At 50.6% G+C, this 22,361-nt stretch overlaps 8 protein-coding genes across 8 annotated transcripts; 3 read left to right on the top strand and 5 right to left on the bottom strand.

Moving 5' to 3' along the window:
* Window positions 1-5: 5 nt before the first annotated feature.
* MRS44_008058 (uncharacterized protein) lies at window positions 6-1,101 on the bottom strand (the record flags this gene model as incomplete). Its single annotated transcript, XM_065620757.1, has 2 exons — window positions 6-619; window positions 699-1,101. The coding sequence occupies 2 exons, from the start codon at window positions 1,099-1,101 to the stop codon at window positions 6-8; spliced, it is 1,017 nt and encodes a 338-aa protein (XP_065476829.1).
* A 552-nt stretch (window positions 1,102-1,653) lies between these two features.
* On the bottom strand, window positions 1,654-2,759 carry MRS44_008057 (uncharacterized protein; the record flags this gene model as incomplete). The annotated part of the gene is made up of 3 exons (XM_065620756.1): window positions 1,654-2,032; window positions 2,088-2,507; window positions 2,593-2,759. The coding sequence occupies 3 exons, from the start codon at window positions 2,757-2,759 to the stop codon at window positions 1,654-1,656; spliced, it is 966 nt and encodes a 321-aa protein (XP_065476828.1).
* A 1,826-nt stretch (window positions 2,760-4,585) lies between these two features.
* Window positions 4,586-5,866, bottom strand: MRS44_008056 (uncharacterized protein; the record flags this gene model as incomplete). Its single annotated transcript, XM_065620755.1, has 3 exons — window positions 4,586-4,905; window positions 4,980-5,298; window positions 5,354-5,866. 3 exons carry the CDS (start codon window positions 5,864-5,866, stop codon window positions 4,586-4,588), a joined length of 1,152 nt encoding a protein of 383 aa, XP_065476827.1.
* A 982-nt stretch (window positions 5,867-6,848) lies between these two features.
* Window positions 6,849-8,554, top strand: MRS44_008055 (uncharacterized protein; the record flags this gene model as incomplete). The annotated part of the gene is made up of 9 exons (XM_046273745.2): window positions 6,849-6,902; window positions 7,029-7,055; window positions 7,259-7,364; window positions 7,449-7,589; window positions 7,645-7,688; window positions 7,742-7,779; window positions 7,839-7,979; window positions 8,036-8,455; window positions 8,518-8,554. 9 exons carry the CDS (start codon window positions 6,849-6,851, stop codon window positions 8,552-8,554), a joined length of 1,008 nt encoding a protein of 335 aa, XP_046133920.1.
* A 735-nt stretch (window positions 8,555-9,289) lies between these two features.
* Window positions 9,290-9,895, bottom strand: MRS44_008054 (uncharacterized protein; the record flags this gene model as incomplete). The annotated part of the gene is made up of 1 exon (XM_046275921.2): window positions 9,290-9,895. One exon carries the CDS (start codon window positions 9,893-9,895, stop codon window positions 9,290-9,292), a length of 606 nt encoding a protein of 201 aa, XP_046133921.2.
* A 1,917-nt stretch (window positions 9,896-11,812) lies between these two features.
* On the bottom strand, window positions 11,813-13,477 carry MRS44_008053 (uncharacterized protein; the record flags this gene model as incomplete). Its single annotated transcript, XM_046284023.2, has 1 exon — window positions 11,813-13,477. The coding sequence occupies one exon, from the start codon at window positions 13,475-13,477 to the stop codon at window positions 11,813-11,815; it is 1,665 nt and encodes a 554-aa protein (XP_046133922.2).
* A 559-nt stretch (window positions 13,478-14,036) lies between these two features.
* On the top strand, window positions 14,037-15,032 carry MRS44_008052 (uncharacterized protein; the record flags this gene model as incomplete). The annotated part of the gene is made up of 2 exons (XM_065620754.1): window positions 14,037-14,228; window positions 14,283-15,032. 2 exons carry the CDS (start codon window positions 14,037-14,039, stop codon window positions 15,030-15,032), a joined length of 942 nt encoding a protein of 313 aa, XP_065476826.1.
* A 353-nt stretch (window positions 15,033-15,385) lies between these two features.
* Window positions 15,386-22,040, top strand: MRS44_008051 (uncharacterized protein; the record flags this gene model as incomplete). The annotated part of the gene is made up of 8 exons (XM_065620753.1): window positions 15,386-15,962; window positions 16,062-16,263; window positions 16,325-16,981; window positions 17,113-18,251; window positions 19,087-20,112; window positions 20,521-20,689; window positions 20,839-21,504; window positions 21,554-22,040. 8 exons carry the CDS (start codon window positions 15,386-15,388, stop codon window positions 22,038-22,040), a joined length of 4,923 nt encoding a protein of 1,640 aa, XP_065476825.1.
* Between the last annotated feature and the right edge of the window lie 321 nt (window positions 22,041-22,361).

Below are 22,361 nucleotides of genomic sequence, written 5' to 3'. Positions count from 1 at the left end.
TGCCGTTATCCCCCAACCTCTTCGCCTATGAATCCTGTCAAGGCGTCGAGGACTTGCTGATCGTTTTCTGCGTAATGCCGCACTGGTATATAGACCCTGACCTTTGGTGTCTGGCCGTCCATGCCAAACTCGAAGTGGTAAAGAATTCCAGCTGTTCTGTGATTCTTATAAGGAAGTGCGATATTCTCGGGTACACCTTGCGTTCCCAGCAAAGCATCCCAAAGCCGACGCAGCTTCCGGATTCCCATCTCGAAGCTCGGTCCTTGCAGTCGCCCTCCTAAAGACATCATCTCCTTAACAGCTTCAAAGTTTGTCCTTCTATCACGAAAATACACTTTGAGTTTCGACTCATCTTCCTGAGTCAAGTCCAGGGCAAACATCTCAATCTCAAGACGCAGCTCTGGACGCTGACTCACATAGTCGGTAAAGAGCTTGAAAGAAGCCATCTTTTCTTGGCTGTATCCAGGGGCAGATTCGACTGCACCTCTAATCACGGCCAGCGTGGGTTGATGCGTCGCTCGTGCCATGGCACACGGGAAAAAGTAGGCTTTGTTCGTGATTGTGTTTTCCTTGAGCGTGAGTCCCCAGAACATGGTGGACTGGTGACCAGGGCCAGCTCCTATCCAAAGTTGGTCGAAACATGAACGGAAATGATCAAAAAGAGTAGCGTTGGTCTCTGGAAAAGGCTTCCAACAGACTCTTCTTGAAGTCTTCTGCGGCTCTGGCGTTTTGTAGATTCACAGCCGTGCCGGCGTCCAGTCCGATCGGCTCGATAGAGTAGCAAACAGTCGGTTTCTCAGTGCCTGTGTGAAAGTCCCAGCTCAATTGTACAGGCGTGAAATCATCCGTCATGAAGCTTCTCCATCGTGTCAGCCCTATGCGGAATGCAGAGCCTAGATATGGCGTGACAAGGTTTGCGAAGTGGTGAAGGATGTTGATCTGGCTCATTTGGGTGTATCCGGCGTTGTTGAGTAACGATGCCAGCACGTATCCGGCATTTTGATACCAGTATCGTTGGTGAGGGTTGAAGAGGCTCTCGTGTCTCGCCTTGACCAAATGCCACGGCTTGGTCTGCCGCGATATGCTTTCTGAGGTCGCCATGGTGCCTTATCAGACCGAGTAAGTTGCTGGATGTCTGATAAGTTGGCAGTTTTCGAGGTTGTCACTATACAATTTCATCTCGGCTCTGAAGCTTGGGTCTTATAGCAGAGTGTTGACCGTGGCTTCTACTCAGATCCGTCGTCAAAGTAACGTATCATGTCGCCTCAATGTGCAAAGGATTCGAGCTGAAGTGTATAAATCAGACCTGAGGTTAATTATATCCATTCCTTGTCATGTGGCGTGCCATCCATTCATCATTGTTGCCTTGGCTCTCTATAAGCAAGCTAAGCCAACGTGGGCCTGACCGGGCTCGCCGTTAGACTTTAGAATATCGTAGATGCCGGAGCTGGTCTCATCTGCCTTGTCGCTAGAGGGTCTTTGATTCCATTCAACTTTGGCCTCTGAGTCAGCCCGAAAGGCGGAGTGTCAGCCTGGGCAGCCTAGTAGGCAGATTTTCAGTCTGTTCCTGCAGCGCTCGCAAAATAGCCGCCGAGACGCGTCTACCGCACCAATTGAGTTGTAGATAGTGGTAGATACTGGTTTGCGTGTTTGCTACCCTTGTACAACTTCCTGCTCAGCGGGTTTGTGCTGCTTTGCAATGATGTTTTCCTTTTGTTCTCTGTCAACACCCAACCACAACAAATCTGGCCGGCTGTAGTGTCCAACAATATCCAAAAAGCCTCGAGTGGCTACGACCTTTGTGAGGTCAAGATCGGCATACACAATCCCTTCTGCGTCTGGGCTCCCATCACCAAGCGGCGCAGTCAGACGCCGACCATCAGGCCCAATAACACAGCTATGGCCCCCGCCAGGTTGACGACAAGAGAGACCATCCTGAGTCTTCAACGTCTCAATTCCCTTCTGAGTGCACACCGAAGTGCTGTGAAGCACATAGGTGGTGCTCTCAAATGGCGTAGGTCTGCGACAGGTTCTGGCACCCATCTGCAGTCATACTCCACAGGCCCGGGTGGTCGACGCCGGCTGACGGATCGATCGGGGGCCACATGGAAATGTGGATTGCCTCGCCCTGCGAGATGCTGTGATATTTCAAGAGTGGCTGTGTGTGCTCCCAGCAGGCGAAGCACCCGACCTTGATCTTACCGTGCTCAGCCCCAAAATCGACCTCGACCACATTGTTCAGGTCGGCTCCTGAGCCGTCGCCAAAAAGCGTGCGTTCCATGTGTGTGGGTTTGATCTTTCTTCGGTGCATCACTACTTCGCCCTGGGGAGATATAATGGCTTGAGAGATATAGATGCTGTGGGACGGGCTCTGCTCGGAGAAGCCAAGGGCGACAGCAATTGAGTTTTCCTTGGCAGTAGCTTTGACCAGCTCCATTGCTTCAGACTCTAGCGGCAGAGAGTTGTAAATGTATCGAGTCTGAAGCTCGAAATCGACCGGTCGGGCCCTTGGCAAATACAAGTGTTAGAAGAAGCAATCACAGACATAGTGACAAATAACTGCAGGGGAAGTCGACAAACTCAGCCACTTACCAAATCCACGCAGGATACCCTGGAAGCCAGCACTCGGAGAAGGCGACAAGCTTAGCCCCATTTTGTGCAGCTTCAGCGATGAGTCCGCAAGCCTTCTTGACCGAGGCCGCCAAGTCAAGATACACAGGCTCTGCCTGAGTAACGGCAACTCGAATCGGGGAGGTCATGGTTGGAAAGAATTATAATCACTATGCTCAAAAAAGAAACGGTAGACGCCCGGGTCTGTCAATTCCCGTGCTGCGGTGAGACTACCAGATGGACGGACCATTGTCTAAATAGAGCACCTTTCGCACCGCATCCCACAAAGAGAAGCTGCGTATCTACCAAAATCATACGATGGGAGCAACGTTTCAAAGCATCGAACGCTTCAGGATGGCCCACATCGCGCCTACCAACGGTCGAAACCCCGGCCTCGGGAGACCAGGGAGAGAGATCCGTCAGCCATTGTATGGGTTCGAGAAGAGCAGAAGAACCGAGGGACAAAGTCCCAAATCTGACCTGGGCTTATGTCAGAGTTGCCCACATGGGCTGATGGCCCTAGGTTTACACGCATAGTCGCCGTATCAAGCCTGATAGGACCGTCAGACGGCGCTTATGCAGGGCATATTTCTCGGAAAAGAGCGCTTATGCCTTGTTGAGACTCTCTAAATAAGAACGTCGCTGCGCCCGGCCTTTATGGCTCGTCTGGTTTTTGACCTGTATCGACACCGGCCTCAGTTACCACCTAACAGATCCGGTCATGACAGTCTGCCGATTCAGCTACCGATGCGTTTCACAGTGTTACAATTCCAAGTTTTAATCTACACCGTCGGTATGTCCGAGGATCTTTTTAGACCTATCACTCACATGTGACGAGGACACTGCATCCGTCCACCAGTCGGGTTACATCAAGCAGGCCACGATGCGAATGTCTGTTGGTTCTAGAGAGTATAATATTTCCCTCATGCATAATAGTAAACCTTATTTCTATACGAAGGATGTTAACCTTGCTGCATCCATGTTCGACTGAAACACTTGCGGCCTGCTTCAACCAACACGCCAAGTTTCCAGGGATCTTGCGGTGAAATATGGAGCCAAAACCCGAACATGTGAAGGCTCTTACGGAGGACCTTTTGGCTGACGTATTCATAAATATGTGCAAAGATTAAAGGTTTGGGAAGGTGTCATTTTATAGTTCTACGAGTTGTGCGTGCGCAGTAAGGTTTCGTTTCATCTCCACTCTTAACAGCCCAATGCCAAAGCAGGTTCTGTCAGTAGCTTTTAGCTATGATTTGATGAAATGAATTACTGGACTAGAATATACTTTTAGGCAGTTGTATACCTATGCATCGTATAACGTGGGCAGTTGGGAGCTAATCTGTCCAATGGATCGCCGCTCCTCTGGCTATGCAAAACTCAATAATAGTAGAACTCGCCGAAAGGCAAACCGTTGCCGCACAACCAATCTATGCCTTTCATTATTCTACTACCAAGCACGATTCTTATGGGCCTGGCGGTTTGTGAGCCACCTGCGTCAGGGATTTCGTTGTGGATGGCACCCGTTGGGAGGAAACGTCTTCCACCTCGTGGCCGGCCTGGCCCGAGACACAAGAAAATAGGGCCATATTAACGTTTTCATCCAATGGCAGCATTGTTATCGTTACACAAAGCAGGCCTCATGATTACGTGAGCTAAGACAACTCCAGGCTTCTTCAGGTTGTCCGTCAGTGCTCAGTTGCATCGGCCCCCGCTCCCCCTCTTCCTTTCACATCTCACTCAATACATATATCGCTCATGGACACAAGTCACTCTGTACCAGAGGCCATTGCTACCATTCGCTTGGCTTCCTCGTTACGTAGAGTTCTTTCTACATCTTGTGACAGCACGATCGAGGTCTGATATGGTGACGAACGATCAAGTGCATCAGGAGACGACTATTTCTTCACTGTGATTGTGGTTTGTTTGATTCCTCATTACTCTCATTACATCATTGTCCAAGAGCCATCCTCGCTAACTACTGCTTCAGCTTAGCCTCAAGCATCACTGTCCGTCCATAAGCAGAGGGGTAGATCTTGACGAGCTCCAAGCCTGCAGCCTCGAAAATCTGTTCGAAATCGGCCTTCTTCTTTTCCTGTCCCGTCATGCACAGAAGAGCAAAGTCGAGCCAGTACAGGTCCATGTTCTCGTGGTCCTCGACCATGTCTGGGACCAGCATATCGCAGATGATGAGACGCGAGTCGGGGCCCATAGCTGAGGCGGTGTTCTTGACAAACTCGGTGCAGACTGGGGTATAAAAATCATGGAGGAAGCGGCGCATGAAATAGATGTGAGCGTCTGCAGCAAACGGTTAGCAGGAAGTCTTCACCAGAGACATGGTCATATCTTCGAAATAAGGACAAGGTACGTACTCTTAACAGGCTGCGGCGTAAAAGCGTCGTAGGTCATGAGCTCAAAGCCAGGATATTCCTCAGGCTTCAGGTTATCAATGACACCAGGCAGGTCCTGCAGGATAAACTTGGCATCAAAGGCACCATCAATCTGCTTCTTGATAGCGAAGCACGATTGGCCACGGCCGGCACCAATGTCGACGAGGTATGGGCGCTCCGGGTCCTTCTCGACCTCCTCCTTAAGGGACGCAAAGGGGAACATTCCGGTGACGGGCATCAGTTGATCGACCATAAACATGTTGGCGTTCCAGACCTCGCGGCGCTCCGGGTCAGGGTCAATCTCGAGCAGCTCGTAATACGACTTGCCGAGATGCTCCTTTCCGACCGAAATACACGGCGGGGGACTTGGTCAGGTCAAAGACATCATCGGGCTTATGCGACTTGAGGTACTCGGGGAGATGAATCCAGGCACGGGTGAACTCCAGAGTGATCATGAAAAATGAGCCGAGGGCCTTGGGGTTGAGGGCACGAGAGAGGTCATTATGGGCATAAGTGTCTGGGGCCGTCTCCTTGAATAGCCCGTGGTTGACGGCGACACGGTAGGTTCGGTGGATAACCGTGGGGGCGACGTTGGTGATCCGGGCCAGCTCCTCAGCAGTGATGGAGCTACCATCCTCGGGCATTGCATGGTAAGCACGAATACCCAGAATGGTGTGAAAAGCACCTCCCAAACTGAGGTCCTCGAACATTCGAGTCACCAGGTCGATTGGCTCCTGGAAGGCATTGCGGACGCGCTCAGTCTGCTTGATGATGGCCTGGTGATTGATCGGGTTGTCCTCGTACGACTCCAGATCGGCAACAAGCTTCCGGGCCTCCTCAAGGGCCTTGCTCACTTTGGGATTAGCCATTGCAGATGAGCGACTTTAACGTGCCGCTGCGGTTCTGGAGCTTCAAGCACGGGGACACTGATGAGGATAGGGGGATATGGAGGATAAGGTATGTACAACAAAAACAACAAAGAGTATGTACGAGCAGCAAACGGACGACCCCTAAAAGGTAGATACGCCAGAGAGCGGTGGGCGGTGGAGGGATTCCCACCATCTCAGAACATGGCGGCATGCTGTAATTGAGAATATTTAACAAGCGGGTGCAAGAGGCGGGGTTCTACGTGAAAGGCTCGAAGCGATACACCAGGGAATGGGTCGATAGCGGCAGAGGTGGACGGTATCCGGCCAGGTACATCGTAGCGAGGCCAATCAGAGGAGATGGAGAGTTTCCGTCTGGAAATCTGGCCATGCCAAGCCACGGACACCGAGCGTCTGGGAACTTAAGCGTCACGAGAAGATCCTGACCCGACTGTCTGGTTCCAGGAATATGGGATTCAACACCTGGTCATCTTGAAGTATATTCAATGTAGGGAAACCAAAAACACCAAACAGCCACCACTGTAGGGCTGCTCTGATGCACTCCGAGATCCAGACTCTCAGCGGCCCGTCGCGAGCTTACCGGGCACGGTTTAGCGGGACAGCCGGACCGGAGCGCAGTGGCCCCTAGTGGAGGGAGTGGCTGGCACCTTCCAAAGCTGGAGGCGAAATGCAAGTATCAGGAATCCCTCTACCACGAATGTATCGGCTTGCCAGCATATCCTCCGCTGGCACCCCTGATCTTCGCTTGGCTCCGACTGTCCCGCCTTTCTCCGTCGACAAACGCCGCCATTTTCACTCTCGCAACCAACAATAGAGAGCAAGCGCGCATCCGCTTCTGTCTGGAGCTCTTTTCTCGTGTATATCTTGGCGCCTTTTGCTCCTGATCGACAGTTTCAGACGCGGAACCCGTCACATCGGCAGCGCGTCACGCACCCCTGCCCCCTGGGCCCGGCCCACAATCACAATGTCTTCACCAGTTCCTCGTGAGGACGATGACTCGTTCATCCAACCCGATAGTGTACGTCCCTCCTTTGACTATAACAGCAAACGTACAACACGGATCTCCGCCCATTTTAGGATTCAGTTGATCAAAACGGTCCCGAAACAGGGGCAATAACATCTGCTAACCATGAGTATCTTATAGAACCAACCAAGCATCGATGATGATGAGGTCAGTGAACCCTTGCAAACCTTATACCCCATGTCTCCCTCAATAGCATTGGTGTATCGTGGGTGCTTAGAGCTTCCAAATTGATGCATCTGTTGGCAAACACCATGCCAACCACGTGGAGCCCCCATACACTACCCGGCCATGGTGCAAAATCTCCACCTGCAATGGAACGGCCCGCTAACCAACACTCACCTCCTATTTAGGTTCACGATGACCAGAGCGATAGATCGTCTTTGACGTCCTTGACATCGTCCGTTTTGAACGGCACTGTCGAAGGCGGCAGAACCTATGCCGTCTATGGAAAAGAAGGTCAGCGCCCAAACACCCAATTCTACTGGATATTTCCAGTCAAGCGGTGAGGGAAATCATGCTGACTGCGTTTTACGCCTTTAGAATATGGTCTCCCTATGGACGAGGCCGAGCTTGACCGCATCGACATGTGTCACACCAAATACTGCGCCCTGATTGGAAAGAAACGCCACTTAGCGCCCATCACTGATCCCCAAAAGATCCTAGATCTTGGCTGCGGAACAGGTCTGTCCTATCCTGGTTGGGAATCAAGCTGGAACGCCAAACTGACGGGAAATAGGAATCTGGTCTATTGAAATGGCTGAGGAATACCCTGCCGCCGAGGTGAGATATCATTTCTCACTATCATTTACGTCCATACATGCTTATCAGACTAGGTCATTGGTACTGATGTCGCCCCAACGCAACCCGAGTGGTATGGATAAATCAACATGAGTGATCATCAACAGGCAGAGTAGCTGACTGACCCCGCAGGGTACCCCCCAACTGCCGCTTTGAGCTCGACGATATCGAGAGAGAATGGACATGGAAGGAAGACAGCTTTGACTTTGTTTTTGCGCGAGACCTACTGCTCGCTATTCGAGACTGGCCGGCGCTCATTGACCAAACATATACGTGCGTTAAAATCTTCAAGTCCTACCGGTTTTCATGTTGCTAACACGCACCATCAGCCACTTGAAACCCGGAGGCTGGGTTGAGTTCCAGGCCATCGTCGGTCTACTCGGCAGCGACGATGACTCGATCCCCGAGGACAGCTACCTACGCAAATTCTCAGGCATGATGGAGACGGCTTCCGCCAAATTCGGCGCCAGTCTTACTGATCCTATGAAGTGGAAGGGTTGGCTCGAAGAGCGAGGTTATCAGAATGTGACCGAAAAGGTTTTCAAGTTGCCATTCAACCCGTGGCCCAAGGACCCACGAATGAAGATTCTTGGAGCCTGGGAGATGGAGAACCTCCTTAGCGGGCTCGAGGCCATGGTGACAAGGATGTTTCAAAAAGGCCTTGGCTGGTCCGACGCCGAAGTGACTGTGTTCCTCGCATTTTTGAGGAAGGAGATCAAGAACCCGAGAATGCACGGATATTGGCCCTAGTAAGTGAACTTGACAAGGCTTCTTGTGTGGATTGTCTGAAGGTTACTGACATCTGTTCCAGCTACGTGGTCTACGCACAAAGACCAAAGGATGACTGATTGCAGCTATTGAAAAGTTGATATTATCTACCCGCCTATTCACCCGTACATTATGGACTCGGTCTCCTTACGACTTTTATTGGATATTTCTCTAATAACCTCACCGTCGCGCACTCCAACATCACAGGGGTCCTGGATATTCCCCTAACTGCCCTGTAACTAGCATACAATCAACAAATTGCAAGCATGCCAGCCTTTGAATGAAGCAATCAGAATTCAGTCAACTCCCCTTTGTTCTTGATGTCATCAGTGACCATCCTGATCAATGATCCAAGCGACAAGACACCAAGCGTTTCATCTCTACCGCCGGAGGCATTACCTGGCGGGACGCTCCCAGACGTCCATGTTGGGTGCAACAACAAAGATGCGGGTCCGCTGTGTTGGATATATAGTGAAGGAAGATTGCATGCCAGTATATGATTGATTAATCCCGCCTTGGCAGGACGGGAGCCGTTTTGTAAGGGCAATCACTGAGAGCAAAAATTCTTAGCCCTTTGTACGATGCACTCTACGCGGGTGTGCTTTGATAGCATGTACACAATAACCGATATGATACAACGTGTTACTACACCATGAGATAAAGTTGACAAGAAGACTGATTGTATTTTGCTCGGTCGTGTAGCGCTTGTACAGGATATCATGCTAACAGGACCACAAACACCGTTCCCACCGAATCGTATACACATTTCCAAGATCCAACGACTTCAGAAACTCCCACAAAAGATAAACTTCCGCTCACAGAGCCATGACGGCGCCTGCAGCACCAACAGCAGCAGCAGCGACAACACCGACTATGCCAGTAGCTCGGGGAGCAGCAGCGTTACCGCTACCACCCACAGTTACATATTCCAGGGAGGCAGTCCTTGTGGTGCTGGCATCGGTAAAGACCATGCTACCCTTGCCGCCGGAGCATTCAGGGACAAGGCCGCCCGCCTGGGGGTTGATGGTGCTGCACTCCTTGACAATCTCCTCGGCATCGTCGTTGATGCTGACGAGGTAGTCTCCAACCTTCGTAAGGTAGGTCTCCAAGGGCTTGGACAGTGAGGCGGCGATGGTGAGCTTGCAGGGGTCCGCGGTGGGGACGTCGCTGAGGAACCAGTCCAGGAGGTCGCCCGTGGGTGTCGGCATGTCCTTGAGGAGGTCGAGGACGGAGCTGGCGCACTCGTCGTCGTCCTTGGCGCGGACAAACAGGTCTTGGGCGCTGCGCTTATGGGGCGTAAAGCCCATGGCTGGGGCTCGGACATTGAGGGTCTGGAAGACGTGGACGACCTCGACGTGCTTGACCTCGGCGAGGGCTGTAGAAGCCATAACGGCAAGGAGGGAGAGAAACTTGGGTTGCATGGCTGTTTTTTGTTTGGAGGTTGAGTTGGTGGAGAGAAGAAGGGCGGATGACAGAAAGCATCGAAATTGAGGCTTTGAGGCCTTCTTATACAAACGCAGGATCAGATCGTCATGTTGGACCAACAAGCAAGACAGGGTCTAAGCCAACGGTTTATCCGCAGTCATTAGCAGGGGGTGAAGATTGCAGCGACATTGTCCAATGGTAGAGGCGCTTAGCGCTTGGCAGGATTTATCTACTGGGGCCGTTGTCAGTGCAGCATGTCAGGGCCCTGTCCTTGAAGGAGGGCGAAGTCTGTTGGTGTATGGCTGAAACAATTTCTGTAGTTTCAGTGCATCCGCATGAGTGATCCTCCGATGGATTTGGGCTGGAGATTTGCTGGCAAAGAAGCCTAATAATAGCCATCACCAAGGGGCCTCTTTATGACTGAACAGCGGGCAGGTTGACAGTCTCTATTTCATCATTTGAGATCGGGCACTTCCTAAACTAGTAGGTGGCCCATTCTCACCGATAGATCCTTGAACAAGCAGGCAGAACCTCGTTTGTCGGTTCATCCTTGTCTATGCATGAGTCATACGGTTAATTCTTGTTCCTTCATTCAAAGGCACGGCTTCATCCAACAACCAACATTTCTCGCATCCCAGCCAACAGCAATCAATCCCTGCATATCCCGCCTCTCTTCTAGCTGCTTTTCAATTTGCGGAGCGGATCCCACGGCCCGTTTCATCTGATCCGGAGAGGCCACCTTCTGGCCAATCCACAAATTCCTCTGGGGACATCTCCACCAAAAAAAAGACGAGCCGAGACTCAAAAAAAGAATCTCGATGCTCTTAATGAGCTCCTGTGCGTAATCTGGGAATCGAACCCAGGGCTCTTTATGGTATCCCCGCTTCAGCGGGGATGCCATAAATTATATATAAAAAACTTTTTAATTTTTTTTAAAAGAAATTATAAAAAATTTTTTAAAAAATATTATTTATAGTATTCTTATTAATATAAAAAAAAAATATAAAAAAAAATATAAGTATTTAAATATTAACGTATATGATAAGCAAGTGTCACAGTCATGCAAGTGTCACACAATACTGTGTAACTAAAAATAGCTAGATTTAGATTTCTAAAATTAGCTATTTAATTATTAAAATTCTTTAAAAAATACTTTTAGCTATTTAACTCTAAATAAGGCCTAAGAGTATTTTTCTTAGAATTTTATAAAATTGCCTTTATAGAGAAAAGCTAAATTACACAGTGTAAATAGATTTTTCTTATACTAAGCTTAATAAACTTTTTTAAAAATTTAAGAAAGTTAATATAGCTTTTTAATAGTTTATAAAGCCCCACTTCTAAATTTAAGCTTATTTAGGCTTTATTTAAATTTCTTAGAATTTCTTTTATTAATTACTTTTAGAGAGGGAATTATACTATAGGGTGTTTTTGTGACACTCGCATGACTGTGACACTTGCTTATCATATACGTTATTTTTATTTAATTATTAGAAAGTAGATATTTATAAGGGGCTATTAACGGTGGGTGGTTAAATGTGGGGGGCGGACTGGGAGACCAGGGACAATAATTTATCATCACCCACCGCGATATAAAGCAAGAACCGAGAGAGAAGGATCGCTCAATGATGCCCAAAAAAAGCATTACTACCTACCTCATTACAGGTAAACTTGATCATACATAAAACCCATGGATCCATTGCCTCCAGCACCCTTCCGCGTCTGCCCTGACCAAGTAAACCTCCACCCTAACCCTCAATTTCCCATTCATCACCCATCATCCATCATCAATCCACCGCCCCAGATAACTGAAAGCATCCATCCAGCACTGGTCAATACCGATCGTAAAAGAGGGCGATAAAAATGAAAACTGATGACGAGGATAAAGCCCGATAAAGACGATGGGATTACCATAGTCATTCATCATAAACACCCATCACAGCCTCGCAATGGACCAGTCTCTCTTCCAGCGATGCAATTCGGTTCTGGAGCTCAAACTTCACCTCGAGGATTTCCCGCGAGCACTCAGCTCTCAGTGATCGCATCTGGTCTGCATATCTCTGTTCCAGGGCGTAGATTTTCTCATCAAAATCCCTCTGGAGACGGACGATGGCCATTGGATCACCCTCGCTCGAGCGAATGTGGCCCCTCCTCGACCGCCCGTTATTGTTGATGGGACTTCCGACAGAGCCTTCAATCGCCGCCGATGATCGTCCCTGGCTGGATCGGCTTCGCAAATCACTCCCTGGAACCAACGGCCCTTGCGCCAGTGGGCTGCTGAACCTGGAGCTGGGTGATTCTTGCAAACTGGATCGGCTGTGGAAATGGGCGGCCGGCATCGATGGCTCGACTGTGGGGGGTTTGCTCGACGGCGCCGGTGATCCTTCCCAGCGTTGCTTCGAGGGCTCGGTAGCCGACTCCCATGATTCGAACTTGAAGGGCTCACTGTAGGGGCTGGGAGATGAACTGACGCTTTGAGCTACCTGTCTCGTGTGGATTGTCGACTGTGTGTGTGCCGCGGTTGGTGGCGCTGGCAATATAAACCGCTGGGCAGTCGAAAAGGCACCGGGGCCGCCTTCACGATAAGACTCGACCGAGGGATTGCGAGGGGGATGTTCATTGTATTGACGCGACTGTGATGGTTTTCGTTCATGATGAGCGTTAGCCGATGGGTAACGCGAGTGGTTGTCGTTGAATTGCATTGGCTGCAATGGTGTCACCGACTTGGGTTGCTGGTAGTTGAAGCGCTCGCCTCGTTGACCATGGGGTGTTGATCGCTGTCCATCATGACCACCCTTTTCGTCCATCTGTCTGTTAAATCGAGCTTGTCGGAGATGCTCCTCAGCAGTGTCGACGAAAGGGTCTTGCTCTCTGTGAGCGGGTCCCTCGACACTGTGCTGAACGTAATCCATATGATCCGCGTACTCTGGGAATCCACCGTCGTCGAATGACGCTTGGGGGTTGATCACTTGAGGGTTGACCACTTGAGGGTTGGTCGCTTGAGGGTTGACCGGCTGAGGGTTGATCGCTTGGGGGTTGACCACTTGAGGGTTGGCCGCATGAGTTGTCTTTTGTCGGTGCGATGATCGTTGGCCTTGGTGGCCGGGGACGGCGGCTCGCTTCTTGGGTTTTTCGGGGGTATGCACTGTTGCGCCAGCAGTCGTTGAAGCAGCAGGATCCGTCGAAGCATCATCCTCCGTCGAATCATCAGAATCCGTCTCGATGACCCCCATCTCGTCGAAATTGATATCTGGATAGTTCTTTTCCAGGATCTTCTTCATCCCGTCGAGCTTTTCCGCTCCATAAATAGCAACCATGATGATCCAATGGCCGAGGTTCCAGTGACCATTCTTCCAAATCATGTGGCTGCTCGGTTGCTTGCGGTTCGATTTGGTTGCATGGACGTGTTTGAGGTTGTCGATGATGGTAGATCGGACATTGTTCGGCCAGTACATGTAGTGCTTTTGCCACGTCTTTCTGATATCCTTGAGGACGGCTTGATCCTCTGCAGTTTGAGAAAGAGTGGCATCGCTCAGAGATGGGAATCCTCCCGTGGTAGCCTTCACCGGGATCGATGCCATAACCCCTTGCTCGACGTTAGACTTCGCCGGCCGGAGATCTGCGGGAAGTATACTAACCGTTTCGAATGTTGATTGCGCCAGAGAGGCTCGAGGACGGTGATGCCCACGGGTTGAGCTTGCTTCGAGGGCCGATCGGTGGTGGATGGTAGGCGATGCACTTGTCGCTGATGCGAGATTGTAGGCTGTAGATGGAGAGAGAAAGAGAAAGAAAGAGAGGGGTAAAATCGGTGAGGGAAGATTCCAGAAGACTTTAGAATTCACTCGAGAGAAAAATTGCTAGGTGTGGCTTCGCTTCTATCGCCAGTGGTTGACAGCTGGTGGTCAGTGTGAGGGTGAGGGCTGGCGATTTTTCACATCTGTCAACGGTAGGCCAAAACAAACAGGCCTAGATCTCTTTTGTTTACAATCTCTCGAGCGATCTCCTCGTTCCTCTCTTTCTCTCGTCGATTTATCGAGATCTCCCCTTCTCTCGAACGCTTCATCGAGATCTCCCCTTCGCTTATCGCTTCATTGGACTCCAAACCTCATAACCAACATCGACATAACGTTGACAGCAAGGATGCCTCGCTCGGCTACGACGATGGACGAGCCCGCGGAGGTTACTGCCGAAGCAGAGGAGGACCAGCCCATCGCCGAGAATGCTGTCCCTGCACCCGACGTCGACGTAACGCAGACCTTGCAATGGCTTTCTATTGACAACCCCAATCTGCTCGACGTTACTAGCCTCATCATCATGAACAACCTGGAGGTGGTAAGGATATTTTTACTACGTGAACCTTAGCTTGTCCGCTCACAGAATCACTAGGTGGCAACTCGCATCCAGAGCCAGGAGAAGATGCTGCTCGACATCGCCCAGCAAGTCAGGTATGTGTTCAACGCCATTTTCCGCCATCAGGCTCTAACCATCGATATTTACAGAAAGGGCAACAGAGGCATCGACCAGTTAGGCGGCCAAACCAGTCGTCGATCTTCTGTTGGGAGTCGGCGCTCATCGACCGGTCAACCCGCCAGCGAAGCCTTGGCCGAGGAGGACCAGGGTGCCCGTGCTTTCGACGAGATCGTCGAGAATCTTTCGGCGCTCGATGATTGCTTCGAACGATTTATTCTGGGCTCTGACCATACCCCCTTGGTTAGACGCTCAAAGCATGTGCTGGCTTCATCCACCGCCTTCGTCGAGGCTACCAAAGGCCAGCCGGGTAGCCAGCTAGATGAGGCAATCATCAACAAACTGTCCAGCCTCAACGATGAGGAGATCATCGATATCTACATCAAGCTCAGCAAGCGAAACCGGACCAACAAGTCAGCGGGGAAAAAGGTCGTCACAGTCACCGAGAGTTTCCATACCGACATCATCGACGGCACTGATAGCCAATCGACCCAGGTGAACACTCCTCATAACCGATCCAGCAAGCACGTTGCGCCAAAGACACCCGCTCGACGAACGCGATCGCGCGCTGTCATCCAAGATTCTGATGATGATGATGATGCTGATGATGGGGAGGATGTGGTTGAGGGCAGTCTTTTTGTTGATGATCAGAACCAGCAAGCCGACTAGATAAGCTGTGGGTAGATGATGGCGTGCCGGATAACATTAAGGTTATGGCGATGGTGGCTATGTTGTTTATGAGATAATATCAATGAGATTCGCTAGGCGACTGTGCTTGTAATCCCCGCGCTTGTAATCCCCGTGCTTATAATCCATGCGCTTGTCCTTCGCCTAAGATCTCAATGTAGCAGCGCGGGGTGCTTTGTTTACTACCTGTTTGTTGTGTGTTTATTTCCAGCTTTCTTCACCCACCAACGTTCTTCACTTACCAACTTTCTTCACCCGTCAGCTTTCTTCGCCCGCCATCTTCATTCACATATCGATACACACACCAAGGCCATCTTTAATAACCCATCGGCACGATGCCGCCCAGAATCGGGCGCAAGAAGGAACAGTTCGGGGACTTCCTTCGACGAGTGGAGGGGATCGACCCCGACGCAGAAGATTCCGAGTTGTTTCAACTCAACCAACGATCCAAGGAGCTCGACGACCTCGCACAAGGGTTTCGACATCATTCAATAAGAACACAGCTGCAGCAGGATTCCCATCTGAAACTCTATCAAGCCTGGGCTAAACTCATTCTCACTGACTCGCACAATACCAGTGAGCTCAGCGACGATGACCTCGATAAGCTTTGTTTTCCAGACCCGGTCGATGATCATGAGCCATTCGCCACACTCAAGTCCCGGCTCCGGCGATTTCTTGTTTTCGCCGTTGAAAAGTGTGTTCCTCGGTCTATCAACGACAAACACATCAGCTACCGAGTCTTGATTCATTATCGACGGAACATGATCTTTTGGGCTCTCCGGAAGTATAGCGACCGACGCATCACCCCTCCCAATCGTGGCTGGCTGGACTCGCAGATGACCGAAATCATGCGTTACTTGCAGTCTGTGTACAAGATCCAAACCTATCAAGCATCATCACCCAGCCGCACTTGTGTGGGGACTTAGGAGATCCTCCACATGATGGATCTTGATTTACAAGAGACACCGTGTATCGAATTGGCCGAATGCCATCAACTCGCTTGGGTCTTAGGCCGCGTTGCTGCTCTGCGCCCTGGTTCCATCGGTATGCCTGGCCGCATGGGCGATCGACATCTGCCATATCTCGTCTGGGGTGATTTAGAGATTCAACGAACGCAAACGGTCGGCAAGTTTTTTGTTCAGTTGACCATCAGGAACCTCAAGACAAACTCCGTGGACCCCGAGAAGGGTGACAGCAACAAATCGTTGATCCTGTAAGTCCATCCATAGATATTCACCGAGCGAATATCGTTGTCTAATCTGTAATATGCATAGATCTCTACACAGCCCGAATGGTCAGCTGACCTTTGAACTTTCCGCTCCCCACCGGATATTGACGATTGCTCTGCGAAGGGGCGTGTTATCGGGCATCAACACAATCGACGATCTATTTCTTCAACGAGAGAAGAACATCTCTATCAAAAATGAGTTCAAGGAGAAGCCCATCCTCTTGAGAGGTGGCCCGCGTGGACGCTCCGTTCGAGCCGACCAGCCGCTGTCATCAGGCGCCCTGACCGAGTATTTGAAGTTACGGGGGCAAAAGATTGGCCTAACTAAGGAGATTACATTCTACAGTATTCGAAGAAGTGCCGCCATGGATCTCTCCACCAAGATTGGGCCCGAGATGGCACGGGCGATTATGGCTCATGATCCACACTCGATTGTCATGGAAAAGTATTACACGACCCAACGAACCTCGCTCCCCAATTTGACTTCATTGGCCCTCGGTGACGACGACGGGCAAGTCGATCACCGCCCCATCGATGGATCATTGGTCTTTTCCCGGCTAAACCAAGATCAGATGCGAAGAGTTGGACCGATGCTGAATACCGTTTTCCGAGAGTTACGGGAGATGGATGAGCAATACCCCCATGACGGGAATGCCCGCGCCAAGAAGTACCGCGACCGTGTCATTCGACGTGCTGCTCTTCGGTCGGTGATGAGAGAGAGCTTGCAGATGAGCAATCGAAAGAATCTCTGACGATCGATGGCACAACGTTGCGAGTGGAGCAGCTGCAGTCGATGAGCCGTGAGTTCAACCGCCGCGTGTTAGACCAGGCAAGGCAACATATCGCCAATCAGGCCCCAGCAACCTCGGTCGGTGACGAGAGCGAGAACCCTGTAGAGGACTCCGGTATCGATTTGGGGGCTGATTTCCCTGAGGATGATGAACAAGATGAGCCGGAGGATGATGCCGAGGACCAGTTCCAGCATCAGATCGATCATGGTGAGGCGGTGGAAGCGTTCCCCGACGAGCTCTCTCCCGACAACGATATCACCCATCAACTCTCGGAGATTGACTACGCCACGGCAGCCCGCGCTGCAATGGAGGTCTGGCTTTCTGTTGGCACCGAAGCTTCTACCATTGGGTCGAAGCCGGTGGCGACGGTAACCTGCCCAAAGTGCCAGGAGGACGAGACGGTGGATGATGAAGCCAAGAACAAGCAGTGGCAGCCGAGCAAACTGGATCGGCATATCAACAGCGAATTTCACTCGGGTTTCAAGAAGTTCTTTCGACGAGCGCAAAACAAGGCCAAGCTGGAAAACCTAGGAGGCCTTCAATGCGAGATCTGCGTCTCTATTGCACCGCCAGGCATCGTCATTCCATGTCACTCGACCGTCAAGACTTTGCTGCTGCATATTGAGAGATGCAAATCCACATCGATGACAGCGGGCGAGTTCGGGATTGAGGCATGGTGGGCCGAGCTGGATACCGACGCCAAAGCTCAGGTTTTCATCGCTCATGAGCAGGTGAAGATGGAGATTGGGTGGTACGATGCTGATTTCCGAGGAGACCGCCAACACAAGGCCAAGGTGAAGGCCGAGTTTAAGCAACGCGATAACCGTCGACTATCCGAATTATCCAACGCCTATAAGTTCACCAGTGAGAAGCAGGCGCCGCGTCCAATCCCCATCGGCCGTCATCTCCTGAGGGGCAGGAATCCCAGTTTGGTCGACGACTGGGTTCGTGAAAGTGGAATGACGGATATCAACAAGGACTACCCTCTGTACACCAACCCAAACATTGACCTTGAGACCTCTGGGCTGCTACAGTTTGTCAAGAAAGGACCAATGCCGACCGAGTCTGCTCTTACAACTGTAATCACCCGTCGATACTCACGCATCGCCACCGCTGTGCCAATGCCCGCGACTCAGGGTAATCCTACCATCGACAATCAACGCATCATCAATAAACTGGTGCGTGAGTTGCAAGCTGAGCCTCGTCGATAAACTGGTTCGCGAGTCTGGGTGATCACCGCTCACCGCTCACCTATGTTCATCGATTCATCAATCCATCCATCGTCATCACCCAGGTTCATCGGTTCATCGATCCATCATCACCGCGAGAACGAACTGTCAATTACTGGTTTATACTACACATATTTGCTATTTGTCTTTGATCACTCTTATTGTTTGTGTTATTTGTATTTAATCTCTCTTATTCTTTTCTATTATTTTCCTTTCTTACTTAATTAATATTAAAGTAATAATTTTTTTTAATTTTATTTTTACGAAAATTTCAAGCATTTATAAATCTTTAGTATTTAATAACTAACTAAATACAGTTTTATTAATTTTTTTACACGAATGGCAACGGAGAATTTTACCACTAAACCAATTACGCGTTATGGTGTTGATGTCTCGTAGCCGAGGTATCGTGGATTAAGATCATGGCGATGGTGTTGAGGTTGAGGGCCAGGATCGCTCTTTGACTACCATCATCATGAAAAAAAAAAAAAAACGGTTTTGTCTAAATGTTTCAATGAACTTAAAGCAAACTTTAGTCTAAGGCTTATCCTAAGCCGTGATCTTAATCCGATGGTCATAACTCATGTGCAACAGAGCCACTTCTGCCTGGACTCCGCAGTTGTCAACCCAGAACAATGAAAACAAGTAGAAGATTTCAATCTTTGCTGGAGTTGTCAGTCATGATCCTTATTAAAATGTGTATCTATCCACAGCCTCTCTGTCAGAACTGGCTTAAATACACCTATCTTCCCTCTTCAACTCTACACTTCTCACACCACCTCAACCAGTCGCCTCTACTTACTCCGCCTCCTTCTTTTTCCTGGATCTACCCTCCTCCCTCTCAGAGATGGGCCAGTCTCGCTCAACATTGTCAGGCTTGTCAAGCCCGACGGGCTCCTCCTCTCAAGAGTCCCGCACCTTGTCTGACCGCAGCCGTCTTTCTAGCCGAACCAGCAGTCCTATCCTTCCCCGCTGTGAATCGCCCGTGGTTCCTGACGACGAATCTCTCGAGGAGGGTGATAGCTCAGATGAGTGTAGGGCCTTCTACGAATACGCCGATGATCGAAATCCTCTCGTTTGGTACCGCATTTCGTTGCTCAGTTCTTTTGCATCGTTCCCGAGAATCCCTGGCGCTGTTTCTCGACTTATCAAGGACTTGAAGAGCAGACAAGCAGCGACTCATCCACCACGGAGATCAAGGATGCGGGATAGGGATGAGTTGCACAAGAACTGGGAGCATTCGAAACGCGAAGATATCCGACTCTACTTCCAGGGGCCGGAGTCTTCCCTCTTCCCGGGAGGACACCCAATAGCACAGCACGATATTAACGGCGAAGTCGTTTATCACCACATGATGCGTCGTGTTGATGGTCAAACTCTAACAGAAGATTTCGCGCCAGACGTCATTCACGGATATCAGGAAGACACGCTGGTTCGGGCTGGTGGGATACCGAGTTGGGTCCTGGACGATGGAGAGGCCACGAAGGCAAGCCTGTTCTACCCGTTCCTGACAGTTCAGATACAGGACCACGACTTGCGATCAGAGGGAGACATGCAAAAGGCGGCCGATGAGTGCATGATTGCCTCTTCCATCTCTGTCAGGATGCTCGACAAACCCAACCAGCGCCTCACCGTCTGCCACAGAGGCGAGCAGTTTACAACCGTAAACAGCGCTGCCTTCAGCATCGCCATGAACGGCGCGGTTACGCGTCTTTACGCCACCTTTGCATGGGATGAGACGAAAGACTACGTGTACAATGTCGCCAGCTTTGTACTCGCGGATCCCCTCTCACCACAGAAAACCTCACCGGTATGTACGGAGCATTATCGACTGGGGGACGAACGAGCGACTTGAGGAAATTCGTGACGCTATCGAAGTCATCGAGACTGACAACCCTCCATGGTACCCAAGATACCAAAAATAGCAAGCACGTCGGAAAGGGGTTGGTTTTGGGCGCGAGGGAAAGATTGTTGTTGATATTCATCGTTTTCGGGGGGAGCATTAGACAGACTTTGGGACGCAACTCAACTAGGTTTTTTTCTTTTTTGGCATGATACTTGCAGAAAAGAATAGGGAATCATGTACTTAATCAAAAACATTCAGTCATTAGGATACACCTATCCCTCATTTGTCAACTATCAAGAGCTTATTGTTAATCACGATAGTTCTTCTAAATAAAGGGCATCAACCAACTATCAAGACAACTGCTCATCGATTTAAGGCCATGTTGTTCCTTCGCATTCCGTCTCGGCAGAACTTGAACATCTTTTCCTCGTTTTCTCAGCATGTTTCAAGATCACAGCCCTGTACGGCTCCGGAATCCAGAGTTTCTTGGTAGAGATTCGTCAACCCCAGCGGCGCATCCGAAGCAATGAGAACAAGCATAGGGGGTTTGCCCCGCCAAGTCATAGTTTGCAGCATGAGAGTGAATGTGCTTGACTCACTTTCTATTACCTTCACTTTGACCAGCACTAGCCTCCTCGGTGAATGAGGGCTAGGCAAGTATACAAACACTCGAGTTTTCTACAACTCACCCCAGTCCATCAACGTTCACACCTACACATCATCCCCAACACAACACTCGCACCCGACTTTTCACATCCTCCACAAGGGAAAAGCAGGCCATGTTTAGGTCGCAAAGCAGTGACTCTTGGGGTACCCGCGGCAACAAGCAGGATCACATGCAGCTCAAGCGAGACGGGTCGGTCAGTGACTCTGAGAGCTACCTCCGTATGATCCGCTACGAGGAGAGTCGCACTGACGACAACGAAACTCAACTGTCCCATTCAGATGCTCCCCAGCCCCAGCATCATTGCACCCACACGGGCGGTATGATGACCCAGAGACACGGCGTCTTGGGGCACCATGATGACCGCCATCTCCTTCGCATGCACAACATCTGGTACCTCTCTCCCCTCCAGGCCGCTAGCCAGGTGTCCCCGGTGGTCAAATACATTTATGAGTGGGTGATGAACCAGGCCAGGGATCTTCCCAGCATTACCTCAGAGAGAATCAACGGTGATGCACTGCTGCACAATCTGGAGGAGTCTGGTTCATCCGCTCGGATCAAAGAGTACTTCAAAGCACTCTTCACCCCTCCGCCCAGCAGCCGTGTCCAGGGCGTCAGAGACCAAACCATGTGCTACGGTGTTGTCCCTCACCGGGAGAGTATCGAAGGTCCTCAACCCCCAACCCCTGCCATGCTGTATGGCTACAGCCTCGACGTATTTTCCGATGCCGAGAAGCAGCAGCAGACCCTTTTTCGAGGCAGAAGCCACCCGGGCTTGCCTCTACCCTTTCTTTACGATCGAAGTTCAGGGTGACGGACCGACTTCGACGGGCTCCCTGTGGGCAGCCACCAACACGTGCCTCGCCAGTTCAGCCGGCTGCGTTGCCCTCTTCAACAAGCTCGAGCGCCGAATCCATCAAGTCACCGGCCCATTCTCCCCCGAGCTCAACAACGTCGCCTTCAGCATCGCCATGAACGGCACCGAAGCCCGACTCTTTGTCACCTATCGCATGGACGAAGGCATGTACGGCATGTACAAGGCCAAGAGCTTCCTGCTCCAGGATCCGGATCATCACATCCGATTCCACAAATGTGTCCTTAACATCATTGAATGGGGACAGCAGCGACTCGTCAAGATCCGGGACGCTCTGCGATACCTGCGAGCAAACGACCCGAATGAGGCCATGAGGACCACCACCAACTTCAGGTACGCCGACCTTGGTGAGATCTGAGAAGCTGGTCAGGGATCTTGTGTTTTTCTTTTCTTTTTTCTTGATGAATTAGTCTACTTTAGCTTCGTATCTTACCAATACGGGATACCAAAGCCTGCTTGTTAGAGAGGCTAGACGAGATGAGAGCAGAGCTTGGGCTGAACCGGATGTGTGACTTGCAGGATTTGACAAAGATTAGTAACTAGCTCAGTCCGCAACAAGGAGTTTATTCATTACTTAGTTAACTGCCGTGATTTTCCATTCTTGCCCACTATTTCACGTGCTCAAACGTCAAAACCGCCATCGTGAAGCATCACCAGCTCAAAACTCGAAGGCTGGTTG

This window comes from Fusarium solani, assembly GCF_023522795.1.
Source record: "Fusarium solani strain SB1 chromosome Unknown bctg00000004, whole genome shotgun sequence".
Lineage (NCBI taxonomy): Eukaryota > Fungi > Ascomycota > Sordariomycetes > Hypocreales > Nectriaceae > Fusarium > Fusarium solani.
The sequence above is the reverse complement of the archived record's forward strand: the minus strand, read 5'-3'. Positions and strand labels throughout refer to the sequence as shown.